At 52.2% G+C, this 17,437-nt stretch overlaps 3 protein-coding genes across 7 annotated transcripts; 2 read left to right on the forward strand and 1 right to left on the reverse strand.

The window, feature by feature from the left end:
- The first annotated feature begins 1,189 nt into the window (after positions 1-1,189).
- Positions 1,190-5,854, forward strand: DPAGT1 (dolichyl-phosphate N-acetylglucosaminephosphotransferase 1). The gene is made up of 9 exons (XM_029206799.1): positions 1,190-1,573; positions 1,889-2,009; positions 2,174-2,387; positions 2,634-2,780; positions 3,862-3,946; positions 4,316-4,504; positions 4,826-4,913; positions 5,080-5,235; positions 5,319-5,854. Exons 1-9 carry the CDS (start codon positions 1,413-1,415, stop codon positions 5,382-5,384), a joined length of 1,227 nt encoding a protein of 408 aa, XP_029062632.1. The 5' UTR covers positions 1,190-1,412; the 3' UTR covers positions 5,385-5,854.
- Positions 5,855-6,598: 744 nt separating this feature from the next.
- LOC114887441 (histone H2AX) lies at positions 6,599-7,138 on the forward strand. The gene has a single exon (XM_029209208.1). The coding sequence runs from the start codon at positions 6,657-6,659 to the stop codon at positions 7,086-7,088; it is 432 nt and encodes a 143-aa protein (XP_029065041.1). The 5' UTR covers positions 6,599-6,656; the 3' UTR covers positions 7,089-7,138.
- A 1,107-nt stretch (positions 7,139-8,245) lies between these two features.
- HMBS (hydroxymethylbilane synthase) lies at positions 8,246-15,813 on the reverse strand. 5 transcript variants are annotated; one of them, XM_029209203.1, is made up of 14 exons: positions 15,316-15,495; positions 13,040-13,093; positions 12,622-12,694; positions 12,201-12,250; positions 12,062-12,117; positions 11,600-11,677; positions 11,331-11,408; positions 11,118-11,193; positions 9,910-10,023; positions 9,622-9,660; positions 9,300-9,419; positions 9,004-9,057; positions 8,776-8,862; positions 8,246-8,677 (listed from the first exon to the last, which is right to left on the reverse strand). In XM_029209203.1, the coding sequence occupies exons 1-14, from the start codon at positions 15,346-15,348 to the stop codon at positions 8,504-8,506; spliced, it is 1,086 nt and encodes a 361-aa protein (XP_029065036.1). In that variant the 5' UTR covers positions 15,349-15,495; the 3' UTR covers positions 8,246-8,503. The 5 variants fall into 5 exon arrangements, with proteins under 5 accessions (XP_029065036.1, XP_029065038.1, XP_029065037.1 ...); XM_029209205.1 differs by lacking the exon at positions 15,316-15,495 and adding an exon at positions 15,664-15,813 and having other exon boundaries at positions 8,247-8,677; XM_029209204.1 differs by having other exon boundaries at positions 8,247-8,677; positions 13,040-13,148; positions 15,316-15,336.
- Between the last annotated feature and the right edge of the window lie 1,624 nt (positions 15,814-17,437).

Genomic DNA, 17,437 nt, shown 5'->3' on the forward strand with positions numbered 1-17,437 from the left:
TTGTTAATTAGAACCACCTTCGAGTAGAAAGGACATTTCACATCTGGTTTTGAGAGACAGGAGGGCCTATCTTTGGCCTAAAAGGAGTCAACCTGACCCTGACTCCTTATTCAAGAGTGAACAAAATGTCAGCATACTTCAGTCGTCTCCCGCACTTCCTGGTGATGAGTTCTTCTCTGAGGACTAGAAATCATTTGCCACCTAAGAGCTTGTGTGTCTGTGAAAGAGAATGAGATGCTGGTGAACTGTTATTTGTAAGGAAACAGATGCCAAGCAAAAGGCACCCAACCTGGAGAAGAACCTGCCTGGGAATTCCTCAGACTTACTGGAAGCCAGCCACTTGTGGGTCTGGTTCTCCTACTTAGCTCTTTCCAAAGCCTCAGCCTCACCTCCTCCGACTGGGAGCCTGGCACAGTGCAATGATCCAGGACCAAGGAAAGTCTAGAACGGGGTTAAATCCAAGACCTGAGAGCATGAGGGTACTCCCAGCCCCTTCAGTGCTGAAGTACCCCTCAGTGTTGCCCGGCAACTAACTGCTACTGCGGGGGCAGAAGGCGGGTGGGATGATGAAGGAAAAGTACCTGGCTCAATGACACGGAAAAACATGAAGTGGGAGGGGCTTTGCAAGTGTCCGCTCTTTACATTTTACATCATCTTCCAAATTGTAGCTGTGTTTAGGGGAACTGAGTTGTGTTTACCTTGGCTTCCTTCCCAACGCTGACTATGTTGGCGACAGGTTTTCTACACTGAGCAGGTGCTGCTCCACATCCTCATCCCGCCTGCCCTCCCCCTTGCTTCCAGTAGCCATCTTCCAGTCTCCAGAGGCGTCCCAGAGTAAACGCGGGGCACTGGCCCTTTAAACGCGACCAGCGAAGGCCGACGGAGCTAAACCTGACGTGGAACGAAGAGTAAGCGGCGTCAGACACGTGGTACAAGGAGGCGCTCATCTTGGAACCGGGCAAGGAGTTTTTCCGCTTTGGGCTGTACATCTTTAATATGATGTTAGGAAAGTATCCGCCTTTGTTTGTCCTTCTTTAATTGCTTTTCCAATCCCCTCTTGGTGATTCAACTCTCGAACAAAGGGTGTAGTTTAAAATCACACTTCTGTCCCTGCTCTTATGCCCATATTAAAAATGGCCGCCGCCTTCCACAACGACAGTTGCTCTGCGAACTGGATCCGGGTGGAAACAGTGGGTAGGCAGATGCAGTGGGGCAAAGCCAAGGTTGCTTTATAGAGGCTCGCGGGAGTCCTGAGGGCGGCTCAGGTCAGAGTCGTTGGGTTTCGCTCAGGGTGGTGTGGGAAGATCCAGCCTGTGGGGAGCGGCCACTCCTTACTGCTGGGGCCACAGGGCTTCTGCCCAGCTTGCCCGTTAGTTAAGGAGGGGGCCGACCAGGCCCCCTGGCCGGTCACCATGTGGGCCTTCCCGGAGTTGCCGATGCCGCTGTTGGTGAATTTGATCGGCTCGCTGCTGGGACTTGTAGCCACACTCACCCTCATCCCTGCCTTCCGTGGCCACTTCATCGCCGCACGGCTCTGCGGCCAGGACCTCAACAAATCCAGCCGGCAGCAAATGTGAGGGGCCGCGCGCTGGTCCGGGGCAGTGGGGAAGGGGTGGGCAGGCAGGGGCGGGGACTGGAGTGCTGGACTGCGAGCGGAGACGTAGTGCTAACCCAACAGCCAGCCCGGGACTCTGGGAGGTGGAGGGCAGATCTGGTTAGCATTGGGGAAGGGGTGGAGGCGGGAAGATGGGACCCTTGGGTGTATCTGGGACCCCAGTAGTGGTGCCCTTCCCCGCCCCCAAGTCAGGTTATGGTGATGCTTGCACTAGTGAGTGACCACGCCCCCTTTCCTCTTCCCCCTCCCCCCCGGCTTGCTGCTGGGCCACAGCCCAGAGTCCCAGGGAGTGATCAGCGGTGCTGTTTTCCTTATCATCCTCTTCTGCTTCATCCCTTTCCCTTTCCTGAACTGCTTTGTGGAGGAGCAGTGTAAAGCCTTCCCCCACCATGAAGTAAGTGGGTTCGTGAGGGCTGCTGCCTGTGGCTGGGACTGGGAGGTACTGTAGAGAGTTGGGGTTATTTGGGTGTGGCGGGGAGGGGAGGGACTGAGAACGAAAGAAAAGGAACTGTGAAGTGGGAGTTGGCTGGAGCCATGACCTGCCCGAGCCCTCCCCAGTTTGTGGCCCTGATAGGTGCACTCCTTGCCATCTGCTGCATGATTTTCCTGGGCTTCGCGGATGATGTACTGAATCTGCGCTGGCGCCATAAGCTGCTGCTGCCCACAGCTGCCTCACTACCTCTCCTCATGGTCTATTTCACCAACTTTGGCAACACGACCATTGTGGTACCCAAGCCCTTACGCCCACTTCTTGGCCTGCATCTGGACCTGGGTGAGTAGCACTGCCACTTCTGCCCCTATGGCCCCTTACTTCAGGGCACCCTTACCCTGTGAGATATCCAGCAGAGCATCCTTCCTGGTGCTCCACATTCTCCTCCCTGTTTTGTCCCTGTGTTTTCTTAGATCCTTTTGTTGGCCTTTCATCCCATCCTCTATCCTCACCACTTTTCTCAGAAGAATATCCTTAAATTCTTATTCTACAGGTGGCATTACTTCTCTTACTGTTTTCTCCCCCCAGGGATCCTGTACTATGTCTACATGGGGCTGCTGGCAGTGTTCTGTACTAATGCCATCAATATCCTAGCAGGAATTAATGGCCTAGAGGCTGGCCAGTCGCTAGTCATTTCTGCTTCCATCATCGTCTTCAACCTGGTGGAGCTGGAAGGTAGGTGGGATTGGACTAGGGAGAGGAGAGAAGTCTGAGTGTTAAGGAAGTTGCCTGCTATCTGGCTTTGGGGAATTTGTTAAACGTGAGAAAGAAACTAAAATTTGTTAAATGTGAGAAAGGAAAATAGCAGCCCTGTCATTTATAATGGCATTGGCACTAATAGGTAGGCCATGGTCTTCTCCTACTGAGCATAAACAACTTCACAAAACCTCAAAATCAGACAGGGTCACTCTGTGACCGTGATAGAGTAAGACCAAAACTAGATCCCTCTGTAACCATGTCTGAGCATAGACAAAACCACAGGAACGCGGTGCATCTCACAAAAATGACCAAGATCCCCTTCTAGCTAACATGAGTGGTTGCTGCTTCCTTCCGATAACAACTCAGTTCCTCTCACTTCTTGGATAAAAATTATTAAGATGCTTAATCATAGCATTATCTCTGCTGACAGCACCCAGTGCGGGGCAAAACTCTGCCTCCTTGCATCCTCCCCAGAATTATTTAAAACAAATTCTATAAAAAGTCCTCCTAACACCTCCTTACTGAGGCATCCCATGGTTCCCCATGGTGTGTGGGTTCCAAAGTTTCTCTTGTTTCAAGTCAGTAAACCCAGCTTTGACTACAGGCGTGTTTCTGGTGGTTTTTGGCTGATGGACATCCATAAGTACTTATTAAAGCTAAGCACTTTTAAAATGTGATCTCACTTTAAACTCTGTAACAGCTCTATGTGGCAGGTGTTTCCATCAGCCTTTTTTCACAGATACGAAACTGAGGCTCAGAGAAGTTAAATGTGTCATGATCAAGGTCACACAGCTAGGAAGTAAAGCTGGTATTCAGACCTAGGTCTGAATGGTCTAAACCAAATGTAAGACAGTAACTAGTTTAGGAAGGGTTCATGAAAGAGGTGAAATGTTGGGAACTGCTTGGGTGACATAAAAGGGATAGTGAGTTCTTGGGACTTAGAGAGGTGGATGATACAGCTTGGGACAGAACTCAGGGACAGACAAAAATAGGACCCAGGTGTGCAGGGGACGTGGCTGTCAACGTTTTCTTCTTTCTTTTTCCCCTGCTTCCAAAGGTGATTGTCGGGATGATCATGTCTTTTCCCTCTACTTCATGATACCCTTTTTTTTCACCACCTTGGGATTGCTCTACCATAACTGGTAAGTAGGCCTGTGGATAGTGGGACAGCTATTTGAATTTGTGGCCAGTACAGTCCTCCTCATTGTGACCCATCTCCTGACGGAGAGGCTTAACCTGTGCATCTCTGTATTGAGTGTTTTCTGGGTCTTTTTGGTAATATTCTTAAATCTTAAATATTCTCTACCCAATTGTAGCTGGGGGCAGGTGCTGTGGAGCCCCCAGGAATAGATGGATTCGGGACCTTGTTTTCTGGAGAGTTGCTGGGAGAGCTGGAATGTCCTCTGAGCCAGAACTAGGGTCAGGGCTAGCCCAGTGCGCAGGGTGTGTGATGTGAGAGAAAGGATTGCTAATGCCTCTTGCCACTGGCTCAGATCCTCTCCCCTACACAGGTACCCATCACGGGTGTTTGTGGGAGATACCTTCTGTTACTTTGCTGGCATGACCTTTGCCGTGGTGGGCATCTTGGGACACTTCAGCAAGACCATGCTACTCTTCTTCATGCCCCAGGTGTTCAACTTCGTCTACTCACTGCCTCAGCTCCTGCATATCATCCCCTGCCCTCGCCACCGTATGCCCAGGTAGCCGCTTTGGGGCTTGAAAGGGACATCATAGCTTTTTCCCTTGGGATGCCTTAGACGTTTGCTGTGCAAAGGGAATGGGCCCAAAGAAGGGCTAACTCTTGCCATGCAGTTAGCCCTTTATACATTACAGAGCACATTTAGTTCCATGATCTCATTTAATGTTCACAGCAGCTCTGATCACACAGAAGCAAGCAGCAGAGCCAGAAATAGATCTCAGGGTGTTTGACTCCACATTCAGTGCTCTTCCTATTAATTAAGCACAGGGAGGAGAGTTCTTTGAGTAGTGGCCCAGTCACATGAAGCTGTCTTCCCCTGCAGACTCAATACCAAGACAGGCAAACTGGAGATGAGCTATTCCAAGTTCAAGACCAAGAGCCTCTCTTTCTTGGGCACCTTTATTCTAAAGGTAACAGGGTAACAAGGAGGTAAGGCTCTAGGCTGCCATTCGGAATTCAGGGAATGGGGAACCTAGGCCTACATCACACCCAAGGGGAGTTTGGAAGCATTGAGCAGATCCCCATTCCTGAAGCCTAGGTATTAGCTGAAGTTCTCCCCACTTTTGACCCCTCCAGGTAGCAGAAGGCCTCCGGCTAGTGACAGTGCGCCAGAGTGAGAATGAGGATGGTGCCTTCACGGAGTGTAACAACATGACCCTCATCAACTTGCTACTTAAAATCTTTGGGCCCATGCATGAGAGAAACCTCACCCTGTTCCTGCTGCTGCTACAGGTGCAATGCTGTTGGTGATGTGACTTACATCTCCTTGTCTCCCTTTCTCTGTGGTTCTTACTGTAGTTCATTTCTCCTTGCAGGTCGTGGGCAGTGCTGTCACCTTCTCCATTCGGTACCAGCTTGTCCGACTCTTCTACGATGTCTGAGTCCCCTGATCCACTGTCCTTTGCTTCACAGCCTCCAGATATCCTGACTCAGGCTGACCTCTTCCAGACCAAGATTGCCTCCTGGCCCAGGCCTCTCCCACCCTTCATTCTCCTCCAGATTTTGTCCTCAGCATTCCCTTTCCCCTGTGATTATTGACCTCCTGGGCCATTCTTGCCCTCTAATGACTATTGGTTGGACTTCGCCTATGGCTTTCTTCTACTTGCCACTCCCCCTCTCCGTCCCATCTTTGCAGCCTCCTAAGGTGGGATACTGTAGCTTTGATGCAATTACCCACAACTCTGACACTCAAGAAATATGTTGGGCCTGGGGATAGAACCCCGGCTGGGGATAGGGACACAGGCTCGAAGGTGACTTGACATTTGACTATAAATTAAATATTCTGATGATTTAGCAGACTGGGGGGCCTGTGCTCCCAGTGGTGACAATAAACTGTCGTCTTTTTCTTGTTGTTCCTGTAGGTGTATCTCCTATATAGGGCATTTTAGGGTACACTGGGAGGGTTGGTGGAGGCATTTCCTCGGAGAAGATGCCTATCCCTCTGCCCCATCCTTTTTCTTTCAGTACATCAGGCCCCTCCTAGCAAGAAGGGAACAGAAAGAACAGACCAGACAGAACATGTTGAATAAATAGGAAATCCTGCTGCTCAAGTGGCATAAAGGGCCATAAGATTGGCGTTATCTGTTCTCTGGTATGGGGTTGGACTTTCAGGGGGTCTCATTCCTTCCCTTTTTCACTCTCCCTTTGCCAGGCAGGAGGAGGGAGTGACCAGACCTGGGACCGGAGGAAGAGGTAGCCGTAGTGTTTGACCCCTTTCCTTTAAAAATCCTAGACCCGCACAGACTTCCCTGAGGCTCTTGAGGTGACTTCAGACTCCACCCTCTTTGTCTTCCGGCTCTGGTCTGGGCTGTAGGGTTTAAATCTGGCGCGCTTCACTTGGATTGGCTACACCCGGGAGTGGTTGGCTGACTGCTTGCTGCCGCTCCTCCTCGCCTTTTCCCCGGGCAAAAGGTTTTCAAATTCGGCCAATTGGCGGGCGCGTTCCCTCAGCTGAGGCGCGTCATCGAAGGGTTAACCGCAGCCAACCGGAGGCGGGTATTGGAGGAAAGAGCCAATCAGGAGGACGCGGGGGTGCGCCCTGGGGGCTTATAAGGGCGGCCCTTGGGCGCGCGCGGCAGCAGTTGGACTGCGGCGGACGGCTGTTCCTTAGTCTCGTGAGCAGCCTTCCTCTCCGTTCCTCTACCTCGCGCAGCATGTCGGGCCGCGGCAAGACAGGCGGTAAGGCCCGCGCCAAGGCCAAGTCGCGCTCGTCGCGAGCGGGCCTCCAGTTCCCCGTGGGCCGCGTGCACCGGCTGTTGCGGAAGGGACACTACGCCGAGCGGGTGGGCGCCGGCGCGCCGGTCTATTTGGCGGCGGTGCTCGAGTACCTCACAGCCGAGATCCTGGAGCTGGCGGGCAACGCGGCCCGCGACAACAAGAAGACGCGGATCATCCCCCGCCACCTGCAGCTGGCCATCCGCAACGACGAGGAGCTCAACAAGCTGCTGGGCGGCGTGACGATCGCCCAGGGAGGTGTCCTGCCCAACATCCAGGCCGTACTGCTGCCCAAGAAGACCAGCGCCGCCGTGGGGCCGAAGGCGCCCGCGGGCGGCAAGAAGGCCACCCAGGCCTCGCAAGAGTACTGAGGGCGCCCGCGCCGCCGCCACCGCCGCCGCCTGGCCCCTCCCCTCGCCACCACAAAGGCCCTTTTAAGGGCCACCACAAAGCTCACGGAAAGAGCTGGGCCGCGTCGGGCTCCCGGCCGGGCGGCAGCTCACTCGCCCCCTCCGCGGCCCCGCCGCCGCGCGGCCTGCCCCTCCCCCGCGCGGCTCGCTCCTGCCGTGGCTCGGCGGAGGGCGGCCGTTTGAACGCCGCTCGGTGCCAGGAGCGAGCTCGTGACTCGGCCGGCCTGGCCCCCGAATGCTGATGGGCTGCGGGGAGGCCGCGGCACCTTCTAGAAGGCTGGGCCGGCCGCGCTGACGCAGGGCCGGGGCGCGTGGCGGGGAAGGTGAGTCGGTGCGGACGGCCGCCGGCGCGGCCGCGCGCGCGCGTTCCCCACCAGCCCGGTGCTCCGGACGGGACTCGGTTGACGGCGGCGGAGTCAGTCGGTCACTTCATTTGTCCCGGGACGCCCACTGCTGCCGGATCCCGAGCCTTGCACGTCCGCGCTCCCTCCATCTCCACTCGCAGGCCTGTGCGCGTCCCGGAAGACACACTTCGCGGCGTGAGCATCTCCCGCGGTGTCGGGTCCCGGCGGCGTGGGGTCTGCGGGAGTCCTGCCCCTGGACCCGCGCCCCTCCCGGCGGGTCCGCTCCGCAAGCCAAGCACCTAGATACCAGCACTAGTCCGTTAATCCCCATCTGGACTGAGTCGCCGTTGGCCTCGGAACTGGAATTCTGCAGCTAACCCATCCAAGACAGTACTTTAGGTATTGGGGAGTTTCAGATGGACTAATTTTGTTTATTAAAGGATTTTCTTTTTTAAACAGTGAGGTGTCTCTTCATTTTGCAGACGGGTTGTAGGATCGATGACTGTAGATTCCTAAAGGTAGTGGGGGAGGGGAGCTATCTGATACAAAGGCTTTACCGTTAACTGGAGCGGCAAATCGTAGATTATAAGATTATGGTTCTTTCTTGGTGTTCCCTGGGAGACAATTTATTCTGTCAGAACTACTGAGACAGAAACAGAAGGCAATGTATTCCAGGAGAACTTTGGACCAGGGGTCTTAGCCTCTGAGGTAAGGAGCAAAGGGTCTTGCGTTTGTCCTTATCTTTCTTTCCTGCAACCCCATCAAAAACAAAGCCACCTTCAAATCTAGTTTATTAGTAGAGCTGGTTACATTCAAAGGCTGTGGCTTGTTAGATGTTTTTTTTCTAGAGACTAAGCCTCCACCTACTGAGGAGACAAGGCATCACCAAGGCCCCAAGTTGAGACAAGTCTCTTAAGTCTCCGCCCCTGCAGTTCCATCCCTGGGAATCACCCCCAAGGTAACAGTGAGACTGAGGGCTGGGATGTAGGCACGGGGCACCAGCAACCCAGGCACCTGTGCCCCACAGACCAGTTAGTGGGCATCATTGAGCTGCCGTGCAACATCCAAGATGTTCTTGGCTCCTTTGTTCAGCAACAAGGTGGCCAGGCTGATGCCCAGGCTCTCAGCAGCCAGCTGGGCTCGTCGTGGAATGTTCCGGGCAGTGATGCCCACCAGCTGTGGATCATCCTCAGGGCCATCTTCATGCTGGGTAAGGGAAGGAGGGTAGGATTTGGTGAGCACAAAACGGGTATTAACATACAGACGTGTTTTTTACCCTCTCCGTCACCCTCCAGCCTTGGCACCTGGGCAGGGACATGGATGGTGGCCTGCATGGTCTCTTGCATGCTATCTGCGCCATTCAGACTCCAGACTCCTCCAGTCAGGTATAGCTGGGAAAGAAAGCAGTTGCCTCAGCATATTGTGAGAGGGAACTGCTGAGAAACCTGGGCTTTTCTTGCTGGCAGCCCAGGATGCACAGGAGAAATGCCCGAGTCCCTTCCCTGCCCTCCCACCCATCTTCCCCTGCTTACTTGCCCATCCTTCATAGCTGTATGCACTGCCACTGGCACACTGCAGCCTCCTTCCTGCAACAAGTTCTCCCTGTGAGCTCCAAGGACCCTTACCACCACCCTGTAACCAGAGTCCTCAGAGATAACAGACCCCTCTAAGGACATAACTGAAAATGAGGTAGCGGCCCAGACCTGGGTCCTGTCCATACTTTGAAGGATGAGTTACCACTAAATACAGAGCAATAATTTGAGAAATCTCCCCACTGCCCTTCCCAGCTCCCCAGGTACCCACCCCTCCACAAGAGCACAGGCCCTACCAGGTGCCTCAGGAAGGCCCGTTCAGCAATGCAGCGAAGCAAAGTCTCAGGATCATGCAACACACCCACCAGATCCAAGATGTCCTGGTCCTTGGCTCGAACTTCCACTCCCAGAGCCCCCTGATGGAAAAATAGCCTAAGATATCAGGGCCAATCTTTCCCCAACCAATGGAGCTAAGGATGGGAACCAGCCTACTTCCACCTGTTTGCCAGGTCCTTTGGGGCCAGTAGCCTCCCAAGGCTTGCCCCTCTCTGGGAGTGTTCTTGGTTGAAAACAAAAGAAAGGGACACATCAATACACGGCTTCCCTGGTCAAGCATACCTGACCCACAGCATACATGCACTCCTCAGGGTGCAGGATCTGTGGGGGCAGAAGAGGCAGTCAGAAGGGTGGAGGTGGGAGTGCCTAAAAGCACACAGCAGTGAGATGGGGCTTTTCTAGCATACAGAAGGGCTGGAGAGGCAAGAGTGGGAGTTTGGCCTCTGATCCCCAGTCTTCCCAACCTGGGACTCATTTCCAGCTTGCACTGTTAGAGGTGGGATTCAAAAAGAGAACACAGGCAAGAAGGAGATGAAGATCAACTGGGGCGTGAAGAGTGGCAGGCCCTACCTGCCCCACCCGGTTCTGCCAGCCCATGCGCTGCAGGCCAGCTGCGGCCAGGATGATGGCACTGAACTCCTGCAGCTCATCCAGCTTCCGAAGCCGTGTGTTGAGGTTTCCCCGCTGTGGAGAGGCGCTAAGGACCACAAGCTTTGGGCAGTCTGGAGCCTTATGCTGTTCCCTTTGCCTGAGTCTCTCAATCTGCTAACTTCTCACCTTTGAGTTCTCAGCTTAATGACAACAGCTAACACTTACCTCATACTTACTACATGCCAGACGCTATAGATATGTCAATTCATTTAATTTTCACAACCCTATGACGTAGGTAGTATTATCATCTCCATTTTACAGATGAGAAAAATGATAGAGAGGTTTTAATTTATTTAATAACTTGCCCAAGGTTACAAGACCTCTGAGAAGCCTTCCTTGACTCTCAAGTCTGTGTTTAGATGTTCCAGCTAGAAGCTTCCAGAGAATTCCCTACTTTGTGCACTGGAGCACTTAGCAAATACTATTTTGAAAATCAGTTTTACAAACATATAACATTGTAAAGATCAAAACAATATAGTGGAATATAAAATAAAAATGGAGTTATGGTTACCAAAGGGGAAAGGGGATGGGGGGAGATAAATTAGGAGTTTGGGATTAGCAGATGCAAAGTACTATATATAAAATAAACAACAAGGTCCTATTATATAGCACAGGGAACTATATTCAATATCTTGCAATAAACTACAATGGAAAAGAATATGAAAAGGAATATGTATATATATGTACAACAATCACTTGCTATACACCAGAAACTAACACAACGTTGTAAATCAACTATAATAAAACCAATTTTTAATTATTTAAATTTAAATGGAAGCACCCCCCCAACCCCCCTCCCTCGATGTAATCATTATTCAGTATCACTCTGTATTATCAATGCCTGGTTGTCTGTCTTCAGCACTAAAATGTAAACTCCGTGTAAGCAGGGACAATGTTGATCTTGCTCACCATATCCCCGGTGCCAGGCACTTGCCTGGGGCTAAGAAAACATGAAAGGATTATGAATGAATGGATGGATGGATGGGTGGATGAATGGGAGGACAGGCAGTCCACTGCATCCATGGTCCACTTCCTCTGGAAGCCCCTTCCACTCTCACAACTCCCAGGGCCCTCTGGACCTGGTCTTCCTCCTTGGCTGCTGCCTCCTCCCTCCGCTAAAAGGATACAATACTCTTGAACTCCAGATGTGGGAACTTTCTCTGCAGCTGGGCCGCTCTCCGCAGGGAGCTAGTTCCCACCACGCTGCTCAGAGAGATGGTTTAAAATGAGATTTAAGTCACATGAGATTTAACTAGGCAGGCACTGTTCCTTCCCTCCTCCTCCCACCCCTCCATCTTCTGTGCACATCCCACCAAGATGCCTATCCAGGCCCCACTCACCTCTTTTCTGGCAAGGTTTCTAGGGTCTTCCCAACAAATTTTGGGTGAAAGACCACAGCATCATAGGGGCTCTCCCGCCTGGGGATGGAGGGAAAGTCATAGAATAAGGGAGAGATCTCGGTTCAGGTCACTTCCAGGCTCTCTCAATAGTCAACTAACTGGCATCTTCTGAGTTTTCTGCCATGCTTGACACTCCTCAGGGCAGGGGGCCAAGTCCCAAAGGGGAAAGTCAAGGTTAATATGAGGCCCCTGACTGGCAGGACTCTTACTTGCAGATGGCTCCAATGGTGAAGCCAGGAGGAAGCACCGTGGGCAGGTCCTTCAGGGAGTGAACAACCAGGTCCACTCTAGAGAGATGGCAGAGAGGGAAGGAGAAGGGGTCTGAGCAGCACGTCCCCAGCCCTTCTCCACCCACTCCTGCCTGTACGTCACTGGCAGAGCCTAGAGCGGTTCAGGAAGCAGGCCTTTCTGAGACCTTGGGTCCCAGAGACCTGCTCCCCTCCTACACTCCCTTTCACCCCCCTCCCCCAGCCAGTCCTGCACCCCCAGGCAGCCAGATGGCTCAGAACCAGGACACTCTCCTTTTCTGAGGCCTGAAAAACTCGCATATGAGCCCCTCTCTAGCCTATCCAAGCGTTTAAGCCCAACAGTCTAGCTGATACCCAGGTCTGATGTGCACTGGGGTCCTAGCGAGAGCCTGGGAGGGCGCCATGCTCCCTGCTTTCACTTACTCATTCCTCTCCAGCGCGAGTTCCAGCTCCTTGGTAAACAGGCTCTTCTCTCCAATCTGCCAGGCAAGAAAGAGCCTCAGGGTGAATCTTTTGGGGGAAGGAAAGAGGAGGGGGAAAAGGGTTGGATGGAAAATGTTACCTTAGAGAGAGCGGTATCAAGAATCTTGTCTCCTGTGGTGGACATAGCAACTGAGGAGAGAATCAACAAACCAGACGTTCAGTGATCAGCATTTATTGAGCCCCTACTGAGCTCAGCACTTGTGCTAAGATTGTTGGTGGATACAGAGGCGCATAAGCCCCAATCCCTACCCTCTGGGAATGTACGATCTAGGAGGAAGACCGGACGTAACCACAAAAAGACCCAAAGCAGGCCAGCCCAGGTAGTCAGAGCTGGAGGTGTTCAGAGAAGGAAAGGGCCCTCCAAACTGGGGACAGCCAAGAAGAATTCTCAGAGGCAACAGAACCAGGCTTTGGTGCAAGACAAAGCCAGAAACACTGTGTTCTCCCCTCCAGGGGTTAAAGGCTTCCCATTAGCTTCCATTCCTTTCCAGAAAACTCACTGATTTCAAACTGCAGGCCTGGGTATAAGGCTTTCAGCGTTGCCACCACACTGTCCGTCTGTATGCGGGCCAGCTGGGGGTAGAAATTCAGGTTAGTCCGGTCCTCTGGCCACCACCCTAAGGTCAGACCCTCACAGGGTCAGGGAGATCCTGAAAGGATTGGAATTCAGAGAGGGGATTGAATGCCCACCTAGGAAGGGGAGGGGTCTGGCCTGGGAGTCCTTTGTACCCCAACTTCCCAGCCCAGGGACTATCTCTTTACAGAATGCAATCTGTCATCCTGCGTGGGATTTGATACTCAGTCACCCCATTTCTTCCATCCCCGAGCTGCTGAGAACGCTCTGGCCCCCCCAACTTATAATACTGTGAACACAGAAGTCTTCTGACAAACCTCCTCCACCCCGGTACTTACACTCACCTGGCTCTTGCGGGTACCCACGCGAATCACTCTCATCTTTGAGCTGTTTTCTTCCTGCAGAAAAAGTCCCCAGGTCACAGTCCCTGCTGCTCTTTGTGTTCCTCAACACCTGGTCCAAGAACCAGAATCACTGGCTTGGAAGAAAGGAACCTCAGCCCCTGGCCTGTGGCCAGCTGAGCCTTGGAGTGGGGAAACACTCCCCTCCCCAAGACTGGTCCCTTTACCTTCCCCAACAATACCTTCTGGCTCCTCAGGGATCCAGAGAAGCAGAGACCAGACAGAAGTGACAGTAGGACCTGCTGTTGCTGTAATGACCAGGACACTAAGCCCTGAAGCCCATCCAAGCTAAGGCAGTAGGAATGCTGCACTCAGCCAGGTGGGTAGAGAGATAAGGTCTATCAGTCTGGCCCCAGGGAGGGTGGGGCCTGCAGCAGGCAGGGGCAGGACAGCTGGGGCCACACAGGGGACCGTGAGCTGAGTCACTGAGGACAAGTTCAGCATCCACAACGGAGCGGCACTTGAGAAAGCTTCAGTGCCACCTAGATGCCATAAGAGCTACCCCACAGCTGCTGCACTATGGATCCCATAATCTGGACGGAATGCATGACTGGGATCGACAGATCTGACGTACAGTCCTGCTCAGCCTTGGCTGGGCGAACTTGAACACATCATCTTATTTGTTCATCTATAAACCTGTTTGTTCATCTATAAAATGAAGAAGTTTGCACTCAAGTATCTTCTGCTTTTGATATTCTGTAAGACTAAGAGGGTGAGCTGTCTAATGTCCATTCACCTAGAGTGCAGCCTCTGGTTTCACCACAAAGGAAATATTAGGATGTCAGAGACCAAGCCAAGAACTCAAAGGGCCATGCCTCTTCCTCTTGCCAGGGCACCTTGGACAAAGGTATTCAGTGCCAAGCAGGCAGAACTGGGTTCTCCAGTCTGAGGTCCTATTTCTTCCCAGATCAGACAGTGATCACTGTAGATACTATCAACTTCCCCTGCTCTGGGATCTTCATCCTACAGAGTTCTTCTGCAGTCAGGTATCTGGGGCCTCTGTTGCTGGAGGAGGTGACAGCTGGCTGCTCTTGGACTCTAGTCTACTCCATAGCTATCACTTCTCCAATAAATAAACCCTGGGGGACCCTAAGCAAATAAGGCTAGGTTGGAAATGCTAAACATGGCAACTAAAATTCTGGGCCACAGGCAGCCCACAGAAAGGAATCTAAGGTCCCAGAAACTGCTATATTCAAACAATCCCTTAATTTCATTGATTCTGCACAGCATATTCAAGTCAAATTGTTCCAGTAAAAAATTCCTTATTGAGCATGTATATCCTAGAGCTATTGCTTTTAATCTTCATAACAACCTATCAGGTAGACAAGGGCAGGCATCTCTGGAACTACGTTACAGAAGCAAAGTCTGGCTCTGAGGAGCAAAGTGACTTGCCCAGGGCCACAGGGTTAATCATGGGTAGAGAGCTGGAATCCAAATCTTCTTACTCCTAGTCCAGCACTCAGGAATGTCAGCAATGGCACAGAATCCCACTCCTTACCAGCACATAGGTCAGGGAGAGATAGGGCAGCTGCCCCACTCCTTTCTTATCTCAGGCTGACGTTGGCCTCCTGGGCTCTGCAGTTTGCATCTGCACAAGCCCAGAACTGGGACCCCAGGCTAGGAATAGGAAGGCCCAAGGGCGTCCCCCGTCCATGGTAGTAACCCAATGATGTGTCTCAGCTGGGGACTTTTGAGTGTAGGCTGGGGCTGGGTGTCCATTAAAAAGAAAAAAAGCGGAGAAGGTGCACTTCCAAGACGTTTGTGTGCACTTCGGAGAATTCGAGGTACACTCTCCTCTCTGGATCCAAAATGGAACACTTCCCCAAAGTGGCTGAATCTCGACTAGGACCTGTCTCGTGTGAAGGGATCCCGGGGAATAGCACGCTGTCTCGTGCAGACGAATTTTCCTGTGTTGGGTCACTATAGCTAGAGCCGCGGAAGCCATGCCTCATGGAATCCCATCCAGATCCCCGCAGGAACGGGGTTCCGTTCGAGACAATCGATCTGCTCTTAAGTCCGCCCCCACCGCTCTCTGATTCCCCTACGGGCAACCCAGCTACTGGCCCTTTAAAAACTGTTAGAACCAAAAAAAAAAAAAAAAAAAAAAAGACAGATAATCGTCCCGACCAATTGACGACGGAGAGTGGCAACTTGGGGCCAATCGTGGCACTGCTAGTGCAGAAGACCGAAGCTGCGAGGGTCACCGGCTCAGGACTCACCGCCGTTGCGGCCGCGTCGCCGTTACCAGACATGGCTGTGCGCGGTAAGTAGGCCGGGGACTGCTGCCAGTGTCCTCCGGAGTCAGGCAAGCCGAAGGCTCCGGCCGGCCGGGCACTGGGCGCACGCGGGAGCTCGCAATCCTCCGGCAGCCACACACTCCCGGCTCCGCTAAGGGCCTGCGTCACTTCCGGCCCCGCCCCAGAGGGGCTAGACCTCCCCTGGGCGGGAATTAGAACGATTGCAACAGAGAAGACCTTACCTTGCGCTGCCGCCCCTACTCCCCCAGGCTGGCCCTGGTCTTCCCCGTTTGAGACCCAGACCCACCAACTGTTCATTTTTACTTTTACCTAGCCAGGAATACCGACGGTCAGTGGCCAAGATATGCTTCCCGGATTTATCCACAAAGTAAGTTCTTTGCAGTCCCTCCTACCGCCACCCAAGGGAACGTCAATAAACCAAAAGTAGGCGTGCCGAGAGGAAAAGGAGATTAACCCTACAATGCGGCGTCGGAAGTTAAAGGCTACTTGAGCAACTTACCATGCCCCCAGGCTGCATTCAACGTCTACAAATAAAAGAAGCCTGCTTCTGAAAGCTAGTCACCCAGAATTCCACAGCTTTGTCTCCTTAGCTGTGGCACAAGCAATTAGTGCAGCTTATGTGGTGCTGCTTCTGCTACAACCCTGAAGTAGGCAACTAAAGACAAATAACTGAAATGGGAGTGACAACACATCATTAGTGTTAGTGGGAAAAGGGCTTGTGAGTAGAAGTGCTTTACCCATTAACAGTACTAATAACCACGTATTAACCACTTTCAAATAACTGGACACCTGTCATCCATACCAGCCTGAGGGCTACAAGATTCCAGCCTTGACTTATCTCTGTGCTTCAAAAGCACCTGGTATTTGACAGAGATGTTTTGCAACTGAGCTTTAAGAGATATGCAGTGGTCAACAGCCCCGAACTAGCTCTGACTTGACCACAGGACCTGGTAGTGTCCTAAAGCTACCTTTGCTTCATTACCATGCCAAGATCCCCGCCCAAGGGGGATATTTGTACTCTGCTAGGCGCAAATTCCTGCCATGTGGAAGACTGTGATGCCCCAGCTCCCCACCTCCCCCCCACCCCCGGCCGCCGAAATCTCTGCCCCTTTCCTAGAGCCCTGATGATATGTCTGCCTCCTATCCCTTAAATTCTCTTACTGCCCTCCTTTGGGGGAGAAGGTGTCTTTAGAGCATGTGCTCTCCCTTCTCCATTCGTTGATCAATGAATAGTTTCTGCTCTGCTATACCGAACATGGTGTTGTTTGACCGGAATTTGCAACTCCAGGCAAAGGACCCACTGAGGGGTCACTGACCTCTTGGGGACCAGTAACACATCCATTGATTGGCTCCTTTGACCTTCATAACAGCCGTACTAGAAAGATGTTGTAATTCCTCATGTTCAGACGAAGAAACTGAGGTTCAGAGAAGGTTCAGAGTTGCCCTAAGTGAAACTAAGAATCAAGCTCAGGGCAGCTGATCCAAAGTCTGTATTCTTAGCTGCTACCAATGTAGTGTACTCCATCCGCCTCTTCTAGAACTACCTAAACCACAATGTCTTAAGTTACTTCTTTTAATTAAACAACCCCATAGGAGCAATTTTCCAACGGGCGGTGTAACCCCAATTACACGCAGACACTTAGCAACACAAACTTCAGTTAACAACTTTGGAAGAGGGAACAAAATGTTTCAATAAAGGCCCTTTTATCCTGCTTATCATCTGTTACTGAATACAGAGAGACACCAACCCACCCATTATGATGGCAGGCTTTAAAGCCCAAGGCTCCCCACCAGAATCTGCCTCCAGCTTGAATACTCTGTCCATACAAGAGCCACAGAGGCCAGCCACACTATAGAGCAGAGTCCTCAGTACGGGCTGCTCTTGGGGCTCAGGCCTCAGGCCTTTGCAGAGGTTCTTCAACTGAACTCTACTAGCTGCCATAGGCCCCACTCATTACTGGAATGAAGTCTCGTGAACATCATCTTTAAGGAACTCTGTAGGAAGGGAAGGGGAGCTCTAGGAGAGCAGAGGGAAAGAAGTACATTTTGCACAGTTAAGAATCCCCAGGAAGTCCCCAGAATA

Source organism: Monodon monoceros, unplaced genomic scaffold (assembly GCF_005190385.1).
Source record: "Monodon monoceros isolate NGI ecotype Baffin Bay Population unplaced genomic scaffold, NGI_Narwhal_1 Super_Scaffold_7, whole genome shotgun sequence".
Taxonomy (NCBI): Eukaryota; Metazoa; Chordata; class Mammalia; order Artiodactyla; family Monodontidae; genus Monodon; species Monodon monoceros.